This window comes from Lutra lutra, chromosome 18 (assembly GCF_902655055.1).
Source record: "Lutra lutra chromosome 18, mLutLut1.2, whole genome shotgun sequence".
Classification (NCBI taxonomy): domain Eukaryota; kingdom Metazoa; phylum Chordata; class Mammalia; order Carnivora; family Mustelidae; genus Lutra; species Lutra lutra.
In genome coordinates this window covers 11,993,444-12,013,479 of record NC_062295.1, presented here as the reverse complement: position 1 = coordinate 12,013,479, position 20,036 = coordinate 11,993,444, and the positions used below count along the sequence as shown (strand labels likewise).

Sequence of the window (20,036 nt, the reverse complement as noted above, 5' to 3'; positions counted from 1 at the left end):
CCAGAATTTCTATTTCTGTTTTGTATTTTATTTTTTATTTATTTTATTTTTTTAAAGATTTTATTTATTTATTTGACAGATAGAGATCACAGGCAGGCAGAGAGGCAGGCAGAGAGAGAGAGAGAGAGGAGGAAGCAGGCTCCCCGCTGAGCAGAGAGCCCGATTCGGGGCTCGATCCCAGGACCCCGGGATCATGACCTGAGCCGAAGGCAGAGGCTTTAACCCACTGAGCCACCCAGGCGCCCCTCTGTTTTGTATTTTAAAAGCGCACAAAAGGAATACCTATTAGCCATGTTTGAAATAACCATTCTCAAATGAAAAAAAAAAAAAAAAAAGAGGGGGAAAGAACCATTTTCTGTGGTTTGACTTTGTAGACCTTACAAGAAAAGGGGACGGGAGATGATGGCCTATAATTTTGACATTCATTTAAAGCTGATTCCTATATCATCCTCGTGTAAGGGTTTTGCATACAGGTGCTTGGTGGCCAACGTCGTAAATGATTATCAAATGCTGGGTGTCTGGGAAAATATGGTACAAAGTTCCTGATCCTGAAAATTTATGGCTTCGGGGATTTTTTATTTATTCAAGATTGCAGAGGCAGTCAGTGACCGAGCCATTGATGGTCCATTGTGTGTGCCACCAGATCTAGGATTATGAGTTAAAATTATAAAGAGGAGTTGCCTGTGTTTAATGTCAGCTGTTTTCACCTAAAGCAGTGGCCTGCTTTGCTTATAATTTTTCTTGAAGCCGGGCTATGGTCAGAGCCCCGTGCTGAGAGAAACATGAAGTGAGTACGACCTGATCCTTGCAGGAGGTTATGTTCTGGTAGGGGCATACCTGTTTCGACAAATCCTTCTATAGCATGGTGGGATAACAAGTATTAAGGATAAAAAGGGGAATGCATGGAATTGAGTGGCCAGGAAAGATTTTTGTAGAAGAGATTCTTTAGGTAGACTATCAGAACCCTGTCTTTTCTAGTTTCTAAAAAATGTAAATAAAATGTAAATGCTTACTTTACAATACAGTTGTGCCTCATATTAATTGCTGGTAGATCATAAGGGAAAGGAAACCCATTTTCACATTTTGAAGTTTAAATCAGGTATTTAAAAAACATGTTTCCAGTCACTTTGAAAATATCCAAAATCTAGCTTACATCTAATTTTCCAAGCAATATTCAAAACAAAATGTTAGTTATTTTTTAATTTTTTTTTTTTTTGATTTCTGTTTTGTGGTTTTTTGCTTTATTAAATGCTAAATATTTAGTTGCCTTAAAGTTGCATAGTCTTTGCGGTCTAGCCTGGGACCCTGTCCACTTTTTATTTCTGTGGAAAATGCATTCTGAGTTTAAAAGAACTGAGGGAGGAGTACACTCTTCTAATAAAACCTTCTTCCTATATGCGGAAAAGCAGAAACAGCAAGATAAAGCCTTCACTTTAAAATGTAACTCCTTGGGGTGGCTCAGTTGGGTTGAGTGTCGGACTCGATTTCAGCTCAGGTCTCGATGTCAGGATCTCAGGGTCATGAGTTCAAGCCCCGTGTTGGGCTCCTTGCTGGGTGGGGAGCCTACTTAAAAAATAAAATGGGACTCCGTGACATGGAACATTTAGCCATAGTGACCTAGGACCGTAGCGAGACTGAATTACTTACTAGACTGTACATTGTATTAGGTGGAATCCTATGAGGTTGTGTGGGTTTTGTGCATTAAAAACAGTTGAATGTAGGCACTTTCACAATTCAACCTTGAAGATCTGAAGATGCATAGATATCACACAAAGGCTTCAGAATCGGTGGGTTCCTTTCCTCAGAGAGACGTGGCTAGGAGCGTTAGCCCTACAGAGTTCCCATTCAGTAAGGGACAGAGTGATACTGGTGAGGATAATGGGTATCTTTATCTTTCTGATTCCATCCCCACCAAGTCCTAGGAAGCACTCCCTATAAGAAGCACATCTCAGTGAAAGACTTCTATTTTCAAGGGACTCTAGCTTGCTTTTTTGTAGGCAGTTTTTTTGTGTGTTCCAGAATGAGTGTGTGATTCCAGATGAACTAGTAAACGTCTTAGAAATAGAGCTTGCCTGGTGTGTGGTACTTTTCCATCTGTGTGGTTGTTGGGAAGCATTTATTCATGATATATATAAAGCCTGAATGGATTGATTCTTCAGAGGAGTGGTCTCTAGGAATACGTTGTTGAAACTTAGACTTGAATCCCTAGCCTTCCCAACACGTATCTTAAGGTGAGTGATCTGAATGCCTTTCTAAACCCTCTGCATGCTTCTGTGACAGGTTTGATCTGATGTTACTGACTGCTTACCCTTATCTCTACCAGATTCTTACTTCCCTGCTGTCTATTTTTGCCCCTTCTTTTCCCCATATGTTCTGTTTTGCCTCTCCTCTTGATGAATTGGTAAGATTAGATCCTAATGCCCGATGAATATTTGAATATTCTTCAACTAGGAATCTTAAGCTCCTTAATGAGCCAGTGATTACAGTATGTCTTCCTGTTCTCACAGACACACTCAAGCAGAGTCTGTGATAGTTAAAAAGGTTTTCCAAGAGTATCCACTTCTTAGAAGACACAGACAGTAGTGCCTAGTTCTTTTTTTTTTTAACGATTTTATTTATTTATTTGACAGAGATCACAAGTAGGCAGTGAGGCAGGCAGAGAGGGAGGGAGAAAGCAGGCTCCCCGTTGAGCAGAAAGCCCGATGCAGGACTCGATCCCAGGACCCTGAGTTTGTGACCCGAGCCGAAGGCAGAGGCTTAACCCACTGAGCCACCCAGGCACCCAGTAGTGCCTAGTTCTTAGTGAAAAACTGTTCTGTTGAAATCAGGCAAAAGTATTTACAATGGAGAAATTGAGATGCCAAGACGGCAAGCCAGGTTTGCAAGGCACTATATCAACTTCCCAGAGAATCCCTGTCAAAAATTTTCTCTTGTCCTTGACCTGAAAGGAACAGCTGTGTTCCTGGAGCAGCTGCTTGGTGCTGCTCAGAGATGCGTAGTGTTTGGGGTGCTTGTTGAGCTAGTGCTGGATAGCAGACACTGTGTCTTCACTGGGGAGGAAAAGAAATGATTTTAAGAGAGTTGATGATAGTTGCATGATTATCACTCTGTGGGATTCACCCTGTTTAGAAAGATGTAGAAGGCCACAGTAGTATGTTAGAAAGGATTTTGGGGCGCCTGCGTCAGTTAAACTGTCAGTTAAGCGGATGCCTCTGGCTTAGGTCATGATCCTGGTGTCCTGGGATTGAGTCCCAGGATCAAGTCCCGAATTGGACTCCCTGATCATTGGGGCATCTGCTTCTCTGCCCCTTTCCTTGCTCATGCTTTCTCTCTCGCTCGCTTGCTCTCAAATAAAATAAATAAAATCATTAAAAAAAAAAAACCCAAGCAGGGTTTTAGAGTTTTTCTGATTGCTTGGATTGAAGAAAGGGGGTGATTTTTTTTTTTTAAAGATTTTTGTTTATTTATGAGAGAGAGCACGAGTGGGGTGGGAGGCAGAGGGAGAGGGAGAAGCAGACTCCCCTTTGAGCAGGGGGCCCGATGTGGGGTTAGACCCCAGGATCATGACTCGAGCCGAAGGCAGATGCTTCACCGACTGAGCCACTCAGACTCCAAGGTGGTGATTTTTTTCTTTTAGCATGTCTAATGCATATGTTGTAAACTAGCGTTTGATGACACCACAGTCTTCTGTCCACTATGAGTAGCTGGCATTCTCATATGCCTTAATTCTTCTTCTGTAATAGTCCTAGAACTCCTCAATTATGAACATTCCGCCAATGAAAACGTTTATTAAAACTAGAGTATCACTTCTATTGATGAATGTTGTGCTTTTTAGATTTTAAGATTACATTTTAGGCTTCCTTTTCCCCTCTCTTCAGGGGTCTGTCTCTTTTTAAAGGGTTAGCTCTGTATTTCCTAAATAGCCATTATTCATATGCCATTTTTGAATTTTGCCACATCAGTATGCCATTTACACTATTATTTGCTTAATGTTTCTTCTAAATTGACTTTAAATCGGTTCACCCACCTTTTTAAAATTGAGGGACAATTTATGTGTAATAAGAATACCCACTTTGATGATCCAGGTTGCATTTTGGCGGTTATACACATAGAATCACGAGCACGATCAAGATATGGAACATTCGCATCTCCCATAAAAGTTCCCTTGTGCCTCTTAACAGTGGGTCCCAGATACACTTTCTGTTCTGTAATCTGCCCCCGTTTTTATCTTTTTTTTTTTTTTAAAGATTCCATTGATTTATTTTGACAGACAGAGATCACAGATAGGCAGAGAAGCAGAGAGAGAGAGAGAGAAGAGGAAGCAGGCTCCCTGCCAAGCAGAGAGCCCGATGCGGGGCTCCATCCCAGGATCCTGGGATCATGACCTGAGCCACCCAGGCGCCCCTCTGCCCCCGTTTTTAAACTTAGATTTTGCTAAACAGTAGTGTCTAAGAATTCAGGGTTCAAGGTGTTATTTTTTTTCTCCTAATTCATTTGAAAGTAAGTATATGATTTTTGCTGTCACACTTGGTTCCACTGAGGAAATGTATACAAGAGCTCGATTAAGCATGCTTGGAAGCTGTGAGAACATTCTAAAATTGACTGTAGAGCAGTTGTTGTTGAATTTTATGCCCTAAAATTCTTTTTCTACTGCAGTTTCCACTTTTGAAAGGTTCTTATAAACAACTTCTTGGTAAATAAACTTTATTAACAAATGATTATTTATCTGCTTGGTAATAACTCCCAACATCCGTGCCACAGGTTATATCCTGTATATGGGATGTCAAATCAACTTAGCAGGTCATGATCAGCAGGTTTTTAAAAATGAAAAAGAACTTGGGATGCCTATGTGGCTCAGTCAGTTAAGCACCCGTCTTCGGCTCCAGTCATGATCCCAGAGTCTTGGGATCGAGCCCCGCATCGGGCTTCTTGCTCAATGGGGAGCCTGCTTCTCCCTCTCTGCCTGCCACTTCCTCTGCTTGTGCTTTCACTCTGTCTTTCTATCTCTCGGACCAATAAATAAAATCTTCAAAAAATGAAATAGAACAAAACAAATAGGATGTATTTCCAAATAAGGGTAGGAATAGTGCCAGCATTACTTTATACTGAATTAATACATTTCTAGCCTAGAGCAAAAGTAAGTGATTTTTTTTTCGTTAATCCCTGCAGCCCTACTCCAGATAAATTTAGAACTTCTACTAGCTTTTGGAAAACTTGAGAATTACTCCATGACTTCTTTTACTGTTTTCCCTTGCATTTGACTCTTGACTTTTTTCCTCCAACATTTGAGAACTTTAATTCATGATGTTTTAACATTACAAGTATAATATTTCTTCTGATAGTGGCAGGGTATTTTGCTCTTCCACACTGACTGAAAGTGATGAAAATCAACTAGTATAAAAATGGCTCTTGGGCGCCTGGGTGGCTCAGCGGGTTAAGCCTCTGGCCTTCGGCTCAGGTCATGATCCCAGGGTCCTGGGATAGAGCCCCACATCAGGCTCTCTGCTCAGCGGGGAGCCTGCTTCCCTACCTCTCTCTTTCTCTGCCTGCTGCTCTGACTACTTGTGATCTGTCTGTCAAATGAATAAATAAAATCTAAAAAAAAAAAAAAAAGGCTCTTAAATGTTTGTAAAATAACGAATGGTGGACTTGTTTTACAAAATGAGCTGTTGCAGTTCTGTGACAATTATCGTACAAACAATTGAATGGTTCATCTTTAGCCTTGAAATTGCATTAAGCCATACCACGTGCTTTTGTGAGACATAATTGAAGCAAAAATACTGAATCTATTTCATTACACAGCAGAATCAGCCGTAACTGAAATATAATTTATGAATTTACAGTCTAACAACTAACAGTCTAATAGCTGTCTCTGCATCATCAGTAATGAGCATGTAGTGGTTTTGTGATTAGGTACACACACTTTGTAAATGCTTTGTTGCACTGTTTTAACAGTCTGACGGCTGCAAGTCTCTTTAAGACTTAGGGATCTGGGTGAGCAGAGGCCATGGGTGTCCAGGTCAAAAGTCTGAGTTGACCTCCTGCTCCCTTTCCTAGAAAAGCATCTGAAAACCCCCCACACTCACATACTTTACAGCCTGGATTGGCTTGCTTAAGGTCGGTAGGAAAGACAATGGAAAGGAAACGGCTAAAGGCCCCTGGCCTCTAAAGGATTGGTTGGAATCTGTTGACCTTTTCGTTAACAGAGGGACCTTTTTTCCTGAAGTTGTTCCTGGTAGGCCCCAGATTTTCAGTCAGGTCACTTTGTTCAAGATTTCAATGAGGGAAAATGGATTCAGATGTGTTTATAGGTAGGAAAAAAAGTCTTTGGCAATACTTGGACTTCAGGTGCACTCTTTGCAAATTATACGTTGTCTTTGGTTTTACCTTATAACTCAGACAGCCGTGACCATAGACATTTCCATGGGCTCCGCTGGATGGAACAGGGGCATGAGCTGTGGAATGAACGTTTTAGTCAAGGCCAGGGTAACTGTACATCCTGGTTGGCCCAGGGCTCTCCCAGTTTATACCTATTGTCATGGCTTAATTATTAATAGTGCGTCCTTCACTCTTGAAAATGCCCTGGTTTGGAGATAAGTTTTGGTCATCTAGTCATCTAGTTGACACTGTGAATTTTTCCCACTAAGGAGAGCCTTCTGATACACTTTATCTAGCTGAATACATGAATCAAGGAAGGATCATCTTAACACGAGGTCTGGGGCACTTGGATGGTTGAGTCAGTTGAGCACCTGACTCCTGTTCTCAGCTCAGGTCTTGATCCCTGGGTCATGAGTTCAAGTTCTGCCTTGGGCTCCATGCTGGGCGTGGAGCCTACTTTTAAAAAGGTTAGTGGGAGGCCTTAGCTCTAATTAAGACTTTTGAGTACAGGGCTTTTTCAAAGTGTGAGTTGCTTTGTTTACTTATTTTATAAAATTGAAAAGCAGTATTGCCTAGTGGTTAAGAGCACGAGTGGTTAGGGTAGTACAGGATTTGTTTTAAATTCTGGCCTTACACCCCAATGTTTATAGCAGCAATGTCCACAATAGCCAAACCGTGGAAAGAGCCTAGATGTCCATCCACAGATGAATGAATAAAGGAAATGTGGGATATATACATAATGAATATGACTCAACCATCAAAAAATGAAATCTTGCCATTTACAACAATGTGGATGGAACTAGAGGATATAATGCTAAGTGAAATAAGTCAGAGAAAGATAATTATATGATTTCACTCATATGTGGAATCTAAGAAACAAAACAGAGGATCATAGGGGAGGGGAGGGAAAAAGAAAACACAGATGAAGTAAGAGAGGGAGATAAACCATAAGAGACTCTTAATCTTAAGAAACAAACTGCGGGTTGCTGGAGTAGAGGGGGGTGGGGCGGTGGGGTAACTGGGTGATGGACAGTGAGGAGGGCCCTTGATGTAATGAGCACTGGGTGTCATATAAGACTGATGAATCACTGAACTCTCTCTCTGAAACTAATAATACACTAAGTTAATTAATTGGATTTAAATTAAAAAAATAAATTCCGGCCCTAAAGCATACTAACTGCCTTTGGATTAGTCAGGAAATAATACATATAAAAGTATTAGTTGGCGTAATGCTTGGAATATAGGAAGCAGTCCAGTAACTGTTAGTAATTAACAAGGATCACAGATCTCATTTAGCCCTTTTTCTGTGCTACATCCTGTGCTTGGTGCTAAGGAATAAAAAAAAAAAAAATGATAAGACATTCTTCCTAGGAACCTAGCACAGAATACTACTCTTTTCCCCCTCAAGAGCATAAAACAATCTTAATCTAAATACTGAATAATAGATACCTTTTTTTTTAAACAAGCAGTCTACACGTATGTATGTATGTAAAGATTGTATTTGTCAGAGAAAGAGAGCACAAGCAGGGGAACCACAGATGGGGAGAAGCTCCCGCTGAGCTAGGAGCCCCATGTGGGGCTCGATCCCAGGACCCTGGGATCGTGACCTGAACCAATGGCAGACTCGTAACTGACTGTGCCACCCAGACATCCCCTGATACACAAACTTAATCATTCACACATTTAGGTTTGTGTCTGGCTATTGCCCTTCTGTTGTATATTAGCAACTGCCTTGTCTGGCACTGTAACAGGAACTGAGGATAAGAAATATGAATTAGATAATCACAGCTGCCCTCACTAGAAGCCCGAGGAGGCATGGTTTTTAGTTTGAAGGAACCAATGAACAAATACACATTTTTCTTAGAGCATTCCTTGACGGAGCGTATTATTATCCTGCAGCTGGGTAACACTTTATATTTTGGATTTCTCCAGTTAACAAGCCCTTGAGGGTGTGTGGCATTGGAGTCCCATCACACTCGGATTTAATTTACTGAAAGTTAACTATAAATGTTATTTTCCCTAGCCACCCACTTTCCGCCACCTGCTCCACCCTCGACTTCGCTTCCTAAATGAGAGGAGGAGCCAGAACAATTTAACTGTAAGCCATTCCTCTCAGTGAGCCCGGGCTCTGTACAGAGAGACTCACACCGGAGAACACGAAGCTGTGTTTCCCTCCTGTGTCTTGTCATCACATGTGAATTCTCGTGTTTAAAAATAAGTACTGTTGGGACGCCTGGGTGGCTCAGTTGGTTAAGCGGCTGCCTTCGGCTCAGGTCATGATCCCAGCGTCCTGGGATCGAGTCCCACATCGGGCTCCTTGCTGGGCAGGGAACCTGCTTCTCCCTCTGCCTCTGCCTGCCTCTCTGTCTGCCTGTGCTCGCTCGCTCTCTCTCCCTCTGTCCCTGACAAATAAATAAAATCTTTAAAAATAAGTACTGTTCATAAGAAGCGAGTTCTAAACTAAGTCAGCTATTTTGTGTACTTTCAACTGAAAAACCATGTTCCAGTCCTATAGGAAAGCGCTAGCCGTGTTGTACTTAGAGCCGGTGTGTTGATGCCCATTATGCTCTGTCTTCTGAAGGGGTTTCGGATGTAACATGACCGTCCAAGAATCAAGCTGGCTTGAGGCCCCTAGTCCTACAAAAACACTCAAAATGAGTTGTCTGAATCCCTGCCTTCAGGGAGCTTATAATCTAATTGGAGAGAATATACTGGAAAGATCATCTCTAAAAAATCTGCAGTAAAGGATGTCAAGGAATCTTAAGGATAAATGGCAGTTGCATATTAGAATGGCCCCGGTTTCACATGTTCTCTTCCATATACACGTGTTTCTGTTCCCATAAATACAGTTCTTTTTGTCAGGCACCAGATCCAGAGTCTATGGTTAAGCAAAAACAGTATTGCTGTCTTTAAAGAGAATACAATTGAGTGAAGTCACAGTTTCTTGCAAGTATTGAATTGTGATTTAATAGATGGAAAGACAAAAGGCAGAAGGACCTTTCAGACAGGGCAAGTGTTACAAGCATGAAACAGGGATGTATGGTTCATCAAACAGACCTGTTTATCTTTTCATTTGGCCAGAAGATTGGGAACACCCTGGAGGGTCACAGAGGGTAAGGGTAATGAGGAACATGACCAGTAGACGGAGGAGTTCAGATACATTCACTTGACCATTATCTGTTCCTCATCCTACTCACAATCATTAACTGAGAACACAGAGACCATTTGAGATTGTTTTGTAACCCATCTCATGGTTACATTAAAATTGTGATTTTTTTTTTTTTTTTTTTTTGCAAACACCAGTTTTAAAATGATTTTTCTATCCTGTGTAAAAGTGTATTGGATGTGGCTACGCAGTTATTTTGTAATCTGTTTTGGGGTCTGTGTGATATACCAGAAAGGTCAGAAACAGGAGTCAGGAAACCAGGGTTTTGGCACTGCTCTGTCACCCATTCGCTCTGTAACATTAGGCCAGTCACTTTACCTCTCTGAATCTTCGTTTCTTCACTTCTCAAATGGTACACCAGAGATTTACACGCTATACTTTACTTTTTTCTTCTTTTTTTCAGTGATTTCTTCTACAAGTGAAAGTTAAAACTCTTGTTGTAAAACAGATCTGATCTCCTTAGTGGGGCACAGGAAGCTAAAAGCCCCAACTGCCTGTCTATCCCTACTTCCCCAAAGTTATTCCTGGAAGTCTTAAGACTCAGAAGAACACAAAGGGAAAATCCTTGGACTAGATCCCTAAAGTTAACATTTTTCTGAACTTTAACTGAGTAGCACTTTTTAAAAACAGTTTTGAGGAGAGGGGTGCCTCGGTGTCTCTGTCCCTTAAGCAAGTGTACAACTTTTGATTTTGGCTCAGATCTCTGGGTTGTGAGGTCGAGCCCCATGTCAGGCTCTGCACTGTGCATGAAGCCTGCTTAAGAGTCTCTCTATCCCTCTCTTAAACAGAACAAAAAAAAAAAATTTTTTTTTTTTTTTTAGATTTTATTTATTTGTTTGACAGAGACATAGAGAGGGAACACAAGCAAGGGGGAGTGGGAGAGGGAGAAGCAGGCTTCCCACTGAGCAGGGAGCCCTATGGCTGCAGGCTCGATCCCAGGATGCTGAGATCGTGACCTGAGCTAAAGGCACATGCTTAACGACTGAGCCACCCAGGTGCCCCAAAACAAAACAATTTTGAGGAGATATGGCAATACTCATTGTAAAACAACCTATTGTACACTTACTTCATATAAGTTATGATTAGGTACAGTAGGCAGTCTGAAGGGAAAAAAGCATAAATACACTTGAAATGCACTTGAAGGGTAAGAGGGGAACAAAAGAAAGCCTCCATAACTCTTTGTAACCCAGCTTGTATGGAGATTCAAGACAACTGGTTTGCCTTAAGATTGCTAGGGAGATTAAGAAGTAAGAAAGGGAAATGAGTTTGTGTGTTTAATTTTGCAAGATTTTTTAGAATATTGTCTTAGTTATCTTTTGAATGGAAGTAAAAATTCACTTGGTACTAAAACCAGAAGAGAACAAAAAGACTTGAGCTGAAAAGACTCCCTCTGATCTGATGCCTGTCCTTCCAGTTCCCTTCTCTGGAGGCACTCACTGTGACCAGCTGTGGAAGCTTCCAGAGTTTTTGGAATCACTTCCAGATTTTTTTTTTTAAAAAGATTTTATTTATTTATTTGACAGAGAGAGATCACAAGTAGGCAGAGAGGCAGGCAGAGAGAGAGAGGGAAGCAGGCTGTCTGCTCAGCGGGGAGAGCAGAGAGCCTGATGTGGGGCTCGATCCCAGGACCCCGAGACCATGACCTGAGCCGAAGGCAGAGGCTCTAACCCACTGAGCCACCCAGGTGCCCCAGAATCACTTCCAGATTTATGAGGATATTAGTTTCCTGTGGCTACTGTGACAAATGAGCGCAAACTGGGTGCCTTAGGACAACAGAAATATGTTTTCCCACGGTTCTGAAGACTAGAAGTTTAAAATCTGTATCCGTGGGCTGAAGTCAGTTGTGGGCAGGGCTGAACTCCCTCCAGAGGTTCGAAGGGAGAGTCCCTTCCTTTCTTGGGCCAGCTGATGTTGCCTGCCAGTACTCATTCCTTGGTCCCTGGCCCCATCATTCCAGTTTTTGAGACCAGACCTTCAAATCTCCCTCTGCTCTGTCTTCACATGGTCTTCTCTTGTGTATTTGTGTGTGTGTGTGTGTGTGTGTGTGTGTGTAGTCTCCTTCTACTTCTCTCTTAGCTGGATGCATGTGACTGCATTTAGAGCTCACCTGGACAGTCCATCTCTAGATCTTTAACTTAATCACATCCACAAGGACTTTGCCATATAAGGTAACATTCACATGTTCCAGGGTACTACGTGAATTTGTTTGGAGAGGCCATTTTTCAGCCTACTATAGCGATAAAACAAATAGGATACTAATCATACTTCTCTGAACTTTGCTTCTAGCAGTGTAAAACTGGAATCATCTAACTAATTCAAGACTGGCTAAATGATGAAATAGCCATAGAGTCAGGTATAGTGTCACCACTACAAAGGAAGTGGATATATACTGACATGGAACCATGTTCACTATAAAGTAGAAGAAAGCAAGTTGTAGGACTTCATAGGGGTGGCATGTGAGTTTAGAAAGATACACGTCACACCTGAGTGGCTTCCCCTGGGGAGTAGGAATGGTGGTTGTTTTGTTTTGTTTTTTTACCTGTTTGTACTTTGGAATTTTAAAATCAAATGTATTTTAGGGGCACCTGGGTGGATCAGTTGGTTAGGCATCTGACTGTTGGTTCCGGCTTAGGTCGTGATCTCCGGTCATGAGCTCGAGCCCCAGGTTGGGCTCAGTACTCAGCGAGGAGGCTGTTTGGGAGGCTCTGTCTCTCTGCCCCTCACCCCATTTGCACGTATGCACTCTGTCCCTGTCCCTAAAATAAATAAATAAAATATTTTTAAAAATTTTAACAAAAATAGAGAACTTGTAAAACAAGTACTTTATAATAAATTCATGTGTTTTATAATAACCCCAGAAAAAAATGGACTTGAGTTTTATTTTTCTGGATGAATTATGTTGCAGATGTAATACAGGATTATTGCAATTTAACCTTTTTTGATTTGTTGCCCAGATAGCAGACCCTACATTAGCTGAGATGGGAAAAAACTTGAAAGAGGCCATGAAGATGCTAGAGGACAGTCAGAGGTGAGCCTGGAACAGAAGTGACCCTATTAAACATGTTCAGCCTGTTGTGAAGCTGGTGGCACTGGTTTCCTCCTGGTAAAAACACCTCTTGGTTTCACAATGTCACACTTAGCTTAGCTTCATCTGACTTTAAAGATGGTGTTTGTTTTGCATAGAAGGTACTTTGTAATTAAAAGATTTTGAAATTGTGGGGCAGGACTTACTAATTTTCAGTTCTGCCTATTAAGAATTTCATTTACTTAACAGATTGATTTGAATTCTGTAAATGCTCCTTGCTCTATGTTTAGGTCATATAGAGCATCAGCTAACCAAAAAATGGGTTAAAGTGTGTTCCTTTCCTGAAATTCAAACTGTACCCCAAACTGGGGCTAGGGCAACAGGACTGGGGCAAGAGATGTGGTAAATGTATTTCAAATCCTATGTCAGTTACTAAGAGGTTAAAGGCAACATCATCACATGTGTACATGTTCAAATCTTAGAAATTTGATAAGATAGAACAATCATTTTTTATTTCCTTTAAATTAGAAGAACAGAGGAGGAAAATGGGAAGAAATCATCAGGAGATATTCCGGGGCCACTCCAAGGCAGGTAGGTGACAATGAAGATACATATTTTAGTTGGGTATGTGTTTTCTTTAAATTGAGATTTCCAGACTATAGTTGATGGATAATTTTAGTTGTGATAAGCACAGAGCAAATTGAGATCCCTGTACCGTGTCGTATCAGAAAACTGGAATGCCGTTGGCTAGTTGTGATAATGCTAAATCTGCCTGCTTCTCGCCCTTTCCCATTCAGCATTTAATTTAATTTCCCATTCAGAATTTAAGAACTTCAGGACTCAAAAGTGATGCACAAACTTAAAATTCTGTAACTCGACTGTCATACTTAGTTCATCCTTGAAACCTGTCCTCTATTCAGTAGACTGGGCTTTATGGTAAGAGATAAATTAATTTGATAAGACGTATCATTTTTATAATACAGTAAAATGAAAATGTCAGATTCAATCTTTTGTAGGCAGGGTGATTTATATATATATATTTTTTTGGCAACTAAGCCAATCTGTCCAGTGTGTATGGTTGAAGCTAGTAGGCAAAGATCAGAAAAATAAGTAGCTGTGTACCTAAGATATTCACCGGATGTTAAGACTCAGTCTGGAATTAAAGTTCCAGCCCAGCTTCCCTCAAGCTTTTTTTTTTATAACCAGGAAACTGCACATAGGTAAACAGTACAACTCCCTTCAATTGTCCTTTGACCTGTATGTGAATATATGCAAGGTTGCAAAAGAGAAGCATGGAGGAAGGACCACTTGTGTCAATTAGTATCCTGTCTAATACACCCAGATACTAGCATTTTACGATAGGCTTCCTGCCTGTAGCCTGACTGTACTGATCTGAAGCCCTTGGATGTGAAGTGAGTTCTGCAGCTGAGAGCACAAATCCCCCTCTTCTCACACCTCTGGAAGAGAATGAAAGGGTTCTGCTGATCCCACAGAAATTTCCCTGCAAGAGGTAGTAGCAGGGACTTTTCGAATTCTCAGAATGGGAAGGCATTAAAGCCACAGAGCGGGAGCAGTCACGCTTAATAATGCTGACACCAACCTGGGAGATCGTGTTTGCCAGGCACGGCGATAAACGTGTTCCGTGCACTGATTGTGTCCTCACAGTTCTGTAGTGGGGCTGAGGGAGTTTCAGCAGCTTGCTCAAGGTCACGTGCCTAGCCCCCGCTCTCTCCACAGTGTCCGAGGGCCAGAGCCCCTCTCACATGAAGGTCAGCACCTTGGGGAGAAGGGGTATTAGGGCATTGTTTTGTCTGTGCTGCATTTTCAAAGAGATCCTTTTTGTTAGTCGTATTCTCATTAATGGAGTAATACTATTTTTACATTACAGTTACTACAAGTCACCTTGTCATTGCTTACTACCGTAGCCATTCAAATTCTCCTCCTAAGTTTTCAACCCGTCATGTAATAAGCGTTTAATAACATATCTTGGATAGAAGTAAAACTGTTTGCCCTCGAAGTAGATGTCCAGTTTCCCTGCCTGAGGGAGTGGGGGTAAGCAGCGGTGTTTGCATACATGTTTAAGTCTGTTAGGGCAGCCCGGCAAGACTCCTCCGTGGAGGGAAACCAGCCGTACCAGTGGCCTCAGAGTAGTCTTAGTCCCGCTGTGACCTTCCAGCATCTTAAAAAGACTGTGTTGGTTCTTTAACATGCTTATTAAATGTTCTCCTTGGACTCAAATGAACAGGTAGAGAAATAATGCTGACGTGATACTGGTGAAATTTCAGAGATCGATCTTCTGTTTGGGTGGAAGATTTAATAATGACATGGTTATATTGCGAATTCGGTTCATTTGAGGTTTGTTTTTCAAAGATGTCTAGTGTATCTCAAGCACATTCTTATGCTCAATTTAAAAAGAACAACTCCCCAGAGCTGGTTCAAGTGAGGGAGGTAGAGTGGTGAGGGATGTGTGCTCTTTCCACCCACCCGTCAGCTCTCTTCTCGCTCTGCAGTGGACAAGACATGGTGAGCCTCCTGCAGTTAGTCCAGAACCTGATGCACGGAGATGAAGACGAGGAGCCCCAGAGTGCCCGGTAATGTGGACGGTTGGCGGCTCCTGTTTGAAAGTATATGCGTTCTTGATTTTGATAGTGATTGCATTCTTTTTTTTTTTTTTCCCCCTGTAAACGGTGATTGCATTCTTACAAGTTGCCAAAACAGAGCTATGTTTCATTCAGAGTTACGTGTGATACTAAAACAGTGGTCATTTCTTCCCTTTCGGAGAGACATTTAATATATTTTAGGGAACATACTTCCCTAGGAAGGATGGCGCTCACTCAGACTCAATCCTGTAGTTTCTCTGGCATCAGGTCTTAGAGAGGGGCTGGCACAGAGACCAGAGAACACTGCTGAGGGCTTTCTGCCACGGCTGGCTTCTGCCTCATGCTCCCGCCGTGGACCGCTGAGAACAGCAGCTGAATCTGTGGGTGGCAGGCCCCGCTGTCTGTGAATCATCCGTTTATTTTTATTCATCTAACTTAGCTATTTATTTAGTTTCATGGTTAGTTGTTTTACATTTCATTTGGGGGGAGATAAGTAATGGCATTCTCCTTTTTCAAATTTCAAACAATAAAAAAGTCAGTTTTCGGCCAGTGATACGATGGCATGTGTTACCTGAACCCAAAACTGATGTGAATTCCAAAATTACAGAGGCCTTGGATGAAAGGGGGAATTTCCTTCATACTCTTCCCCTCCCTCTCCACACTTGTTCTCATGTGTTCTTCAGAGATACCGTATGTGTATGTGTACACAAGCAAAGTCTCCGTTCCCTCCAGTCTGTAAATACTGTACGTAGTTCTGCACGTTGCTGTTTTCATTTATGTCTTGGAGTTTATTATTTATCGGTATACAAAGAGCTTTTGCCTGTAAGAGCTGTTTAGTTTTCCTTTTGATGAATGAACCATATCTTATTTAACTGGTCTCCTGTTCATGTTTACTGTTGCAAGCATGGCGGCTGCCAGTAACTGTACGTGTGTCATTTATCATACAGACGAGGGCTTCTGGGGATCGAAGTCCTAAAGTGGTATCTCTAGGCCAGATAGTTTGTATATTTGTAATTTTGATAGATACTGCCAAATTTCCTATGGAATTATGCCAGTTTATAGGCCCACCAGCAGTGCATGAGAATATCTCTCTGCCCACACCTTGCCTACGAGGCTCTTAGCAGACCTAAGGATGGTTGCCAGTCCGCAAGGTGAGCAGTGATATGTCGGCATAATTTTAGTTCACATTTTCCTTATGAGTCAGGTTCGGTTTCTTTTTATGTATTTTAAGGCCCATTTATATTTCCTTTTTTATGAAATATATCCTTTGCTCAGTATTCTGTCCAATTTTTTGGTCTTATTCTTATCGATTTTTACTTTTTGTAAGGGAAATTAGTCCTTCCATTTTAATTATGCATAAAATGCTACATGGTTCTCCTTGAATTTGCTGTATTGTTATAAACAGCCCACAGACAGTGTGTGTGTGGGGGGGGGGAATTGATCTTCATCTAATGATTCTTTGAGAAAATTTTCTGCCCAGTGTATCTCAGCACTATGCTCTGTAGTTCTTACAGCTGACATTTAATTAAAAAAAAAAAATGGGGACAGAAAATTATTCACAGTTCGTATATTTAGTAGATATTCAATGAAAAGGATATATATCTCCTAGGATTTGAATTTTTAAAATCTTTTTGTTCCCCAGATTATCAGTACTTTATATACATGAATTTCCTAAATTTATCTGAATATTTGACTTCTAGGCCATTAAGTGGATTTCAAGTCTGACAGATTTCTGTGAAAACCCTGTGTCTCTAGGTTTTGTTTTATTGCTTTATTCCTATTTTAAATAAATTTTTTAAATTAAAAAAAATAAAAATTTTACATAAATAGTCTTTTAATATAATTCATTTTGATTAATAGAATCCAGAATATTGGAGAACAAGGTCATATAGCTTTGCTGGGGCATAGTCTGGGAGCTTATATTTCGACCCTGGACAAAGAGAAGCTTAGAAAACTTACGACCAGGATACTTTCAGACACTACATTATGGCTATGCAGAATTTTCAGGTAAGGACACACATGAATTGGGTACAGATTATTTTTTGGAGCTGTGCTACTTAAGTTCATGTCTGCTTTTTCCCTTTCCTCTTGAAGGGTTTCTTAATCTTATAATGTCTCAGTTTTATTAAATGGGGATAACATTAATATTTATGTCATGGTATTGTTACGAGGATTAAATGAGTGAAGGAATGAGCATATGTCAAGAGCCAAGAACATATGCACATATAGTTTGGATAATGTCAGAGTTAGTTATTTTTAGGATTCCTGCTTGGCATATGTTGATAGAAGATAGAGTAGGAAAAATGCTTGAAGTATTTTTAATCAAAATACTAGCTTGGGCTTTAGTAGAAGGGAAATGCTGCCATAAGGAATTTGAGTGTGTGTTATGAAATGGAGATTTGCTTTATGCTCTAATAATGTTGGCATTATTAAGGAATTATAGCAGGTGAGGAGTCAGTAGAAGACACAGGACCAGTGGTATTTTTGTGTTTATGCTGTTACTTATAATGAAAAGAGATGTTTGCGTAACCCTGTAAGATTTAACGTGAGAGACATGCTTTCAGATGTTGGGAAAGAGCTTGGCCTGATGAGAATATAAATTGTATTGGTAACTGTATTGCAAAGAAGAAATTTTCTTCTATTCTAGTAATAGTCTACCACCTGTAATTGAAATTCTCTCTCCTTTTCTAGAAAGCAGACTGAGAAGAGTAATTGGCCCCAGGCAGATAATAGCAAAAGCAAAAGTTGGGTTGCCTAGCATTTTTGACAATTTTATTTACTTCGGATGTTTTAGAACTAAAACTGCTAAGAAGCTTGAGTGTGTTATCTATGCTGGCCTTCTTGTAGAATAAGCCAAAACCACGATTTCCGCCTTTTTTGGAAAGATTTTATTTATTTATTTATTTGACAGAGAATGAGAGATCACAAGTAGGCAGAGAGGTAGGCAGAGAGAGAGGGGGAAGCAGGCTCCCCATTGAGCAGAGAGCCTGATGCAGGGCTCAATCCCAGGACCCTGGGATCATGACCTGAGCCGAAGGCAGAGGCTTAACCCACTGAGCCACCCAGGTGGCCCCGATTTCGGCCTTTTTACATCAGAGAGATTCCTCTGCTCTGCTGTTTTTCATGGTCGCTGCTCTCTGTGGAATTGAGTACAGATGAAGGATCGTTGCCTCTCTTCTGAGGCATAAACAAAGATTTATGTATTTGAAACAGTGAGTGAGCAGAGGGAGGGGCAGAGGGAGAGGGTGACAAGCAGACTCCTTGCTTGAGCAGGTAGCTCCTCTGAGGGTTCAGTCTCAGGACCCTGAGATCACGACCTGAGCCGAAATCAAGAGTTGGAGGCTCAACCGACTGAGCCGTCCAGGTGCCCTTCCTCTGTTCCTTATAGCCTCCAGCTGTAAGGTGTGGTCAGCCATCTATGATGCGGGTGACCCCTATCTCCCTCTGACCGTTCTAGGTGACAGTTTCTAGGTTAAAAAGGAATCATTTCCAGGATTATAAGACTGGGATTGTAAAATCCGAGTTACCCAACGATAAGACCTTATTGATATATGGCTGTCTCTTAACAGGTATGAAAATGGCTGCGCCTATTTCCACGAAGAAGAAAGAGAAGGACTTGCAAAGATCTGCAGGCTTGCTATTCATTCTCGTTATGAAGACTTTGTAGTGGATGGTTTCAATGTGTTATATAATAAAAAACCTGTCATATATCTTAGCGCTGCTGCTAGGCCTGGCCTGGGCCAGTACCTTTGTAATCAGGTAAGGTGGTATACGGTGGATATTTTAAAGCAATTGTGTTTTGTTCTGTCCTGAAACTTGATAGTATGTAATACACCCATTTCTTTAGCTCCAGTTTCAAAAGGAAAGAAACATATATTGCTTGTTTTGTCATTGTCAGCAAATATATTAAAGTATATTAATGAATTTTCGGATATATATGTGTCTGTGTGTGAAAAACATATATATATTTGAGAGAGAGCACACGCTCGTGCAAGCCGTGGGAAAGGGAAGAGGGAGAGAGAGAATCTTAAGTAGGCTCCATACTCAGCGTGGAGCCTGACGTGGGGCTCAGTCTCACATCCCTGAGATCATGACCTGAGCTGAAATCAAGAGGTGGACACTTACCCAACTGAGCCTCCCAGGTGTGCGGGGTGTGTGTGTGTGTGTTCAGTTGCGCAGAGGCAACCACAGTCAACATGGTTTTTTTTGCGCAGAGTTTTTACACGGTTATGTGTTTTTACGTGGTTATGTCTGGCTTTTTTCATTTAGTGTTATAACCGGTACATACACTGTTTGAACAGTTCTTCCAACTGCAGTTTATTTTTAATATCTTCATAATATTCCTTTACGTGACTGTATGGTATTTTAAATACTGTTTCCCTTTTGGGCAATTAAAGTGTTCACCTTCTTTTATCTGACCATTTTCAGGTAATGCTTTTTCCATAGGATTATTTTGGACATCTTTGTGTACATAACTTCTTCTGTATTAAGGAAATATTTTCTATATTATATTGTTTAAATAGATTTTCAGAATCTATCTAGAATTGCTAGATCAAAGAGCATTACCATTTTTTAATTTCATGGTACATATAGCCCGATTAGGGGGCCTACAAAAAAGTGTTCAGCCTCTTGGCCAAGATTGTTTTAAGGCAAAGCCATAGGATTAGAGGGTTTGTCTTTTGTAAGATGGAGGAGTCCTGGGGAGATACATGGGGGGAAACTCAGGGACTTAAGTTGATTAGGAGCTGTGGTCATTGTTGGCAAGAAATTATGTCATTTTTTTTTCTTCCAGATTTTATTTGTTTATAAGCAAGAGCAGGGAGAGGAGCAGAGGGAGAGGGACAACAGACTCTGCACTGAGCGCAGA

The 20,036-nt window shown here is 41.1% G+C and overlaps 1 protein-coding gene and 1 non-coding gene across 7 annotated transcripts in view; both read left to right on the top strand.

Annotated features, from left to right (window-relative positions):
• Positions 1-20,036, top strand: part of PDXDC1 (pyridoxal dependent decarboxylase domain containing 1) — a 56,928-nt gene that overhangs the window by 6,519 nt on the left and 30,373 nt on the right. For 4 of the 6 annotated variants that reach the window (XM_047714097.1, XM_047714094.1, XM_047714099.1 and 1 more), the window contains exons 2-6: positions 12,499-12,572; positions 13,098-13,160; positions 15,080-15,160; positions 17,030-17,176; positions 18,739-18,928. In XM_047714097.1, the coding sequence (XP_047570053.1) occupies positions 12,523-12,572; positions 13,098-13,160; positions 15,080-15,160; positions 17,030-17,176; positions 18,739-18,928 (531 nt within the window). In that variant the 5' untranslated portion in view covers positions 12,499-12,522. Of the gene's footprint in view, positions 1-12,498; positions 12,648-13,097; positions 13,161-15,079; positions 15,161-17,029; positions 17,177-18,738; positions 18,929-20,036 lie in introns of those variants that run through there. The other 2 variants (XM_047714095.1, XM_047714098.1) reach the window with 2 other exon arrangements.
• On the top strand, positions 15,714-15,783 carry LOC125091223 (small nucleolar RNA SNORD45). The gene has a single exon (XR_007124620.1). It is a non-coding gene; the product is annotated as a small nucleolar RNA SNORD45 (small nucleolar RNA).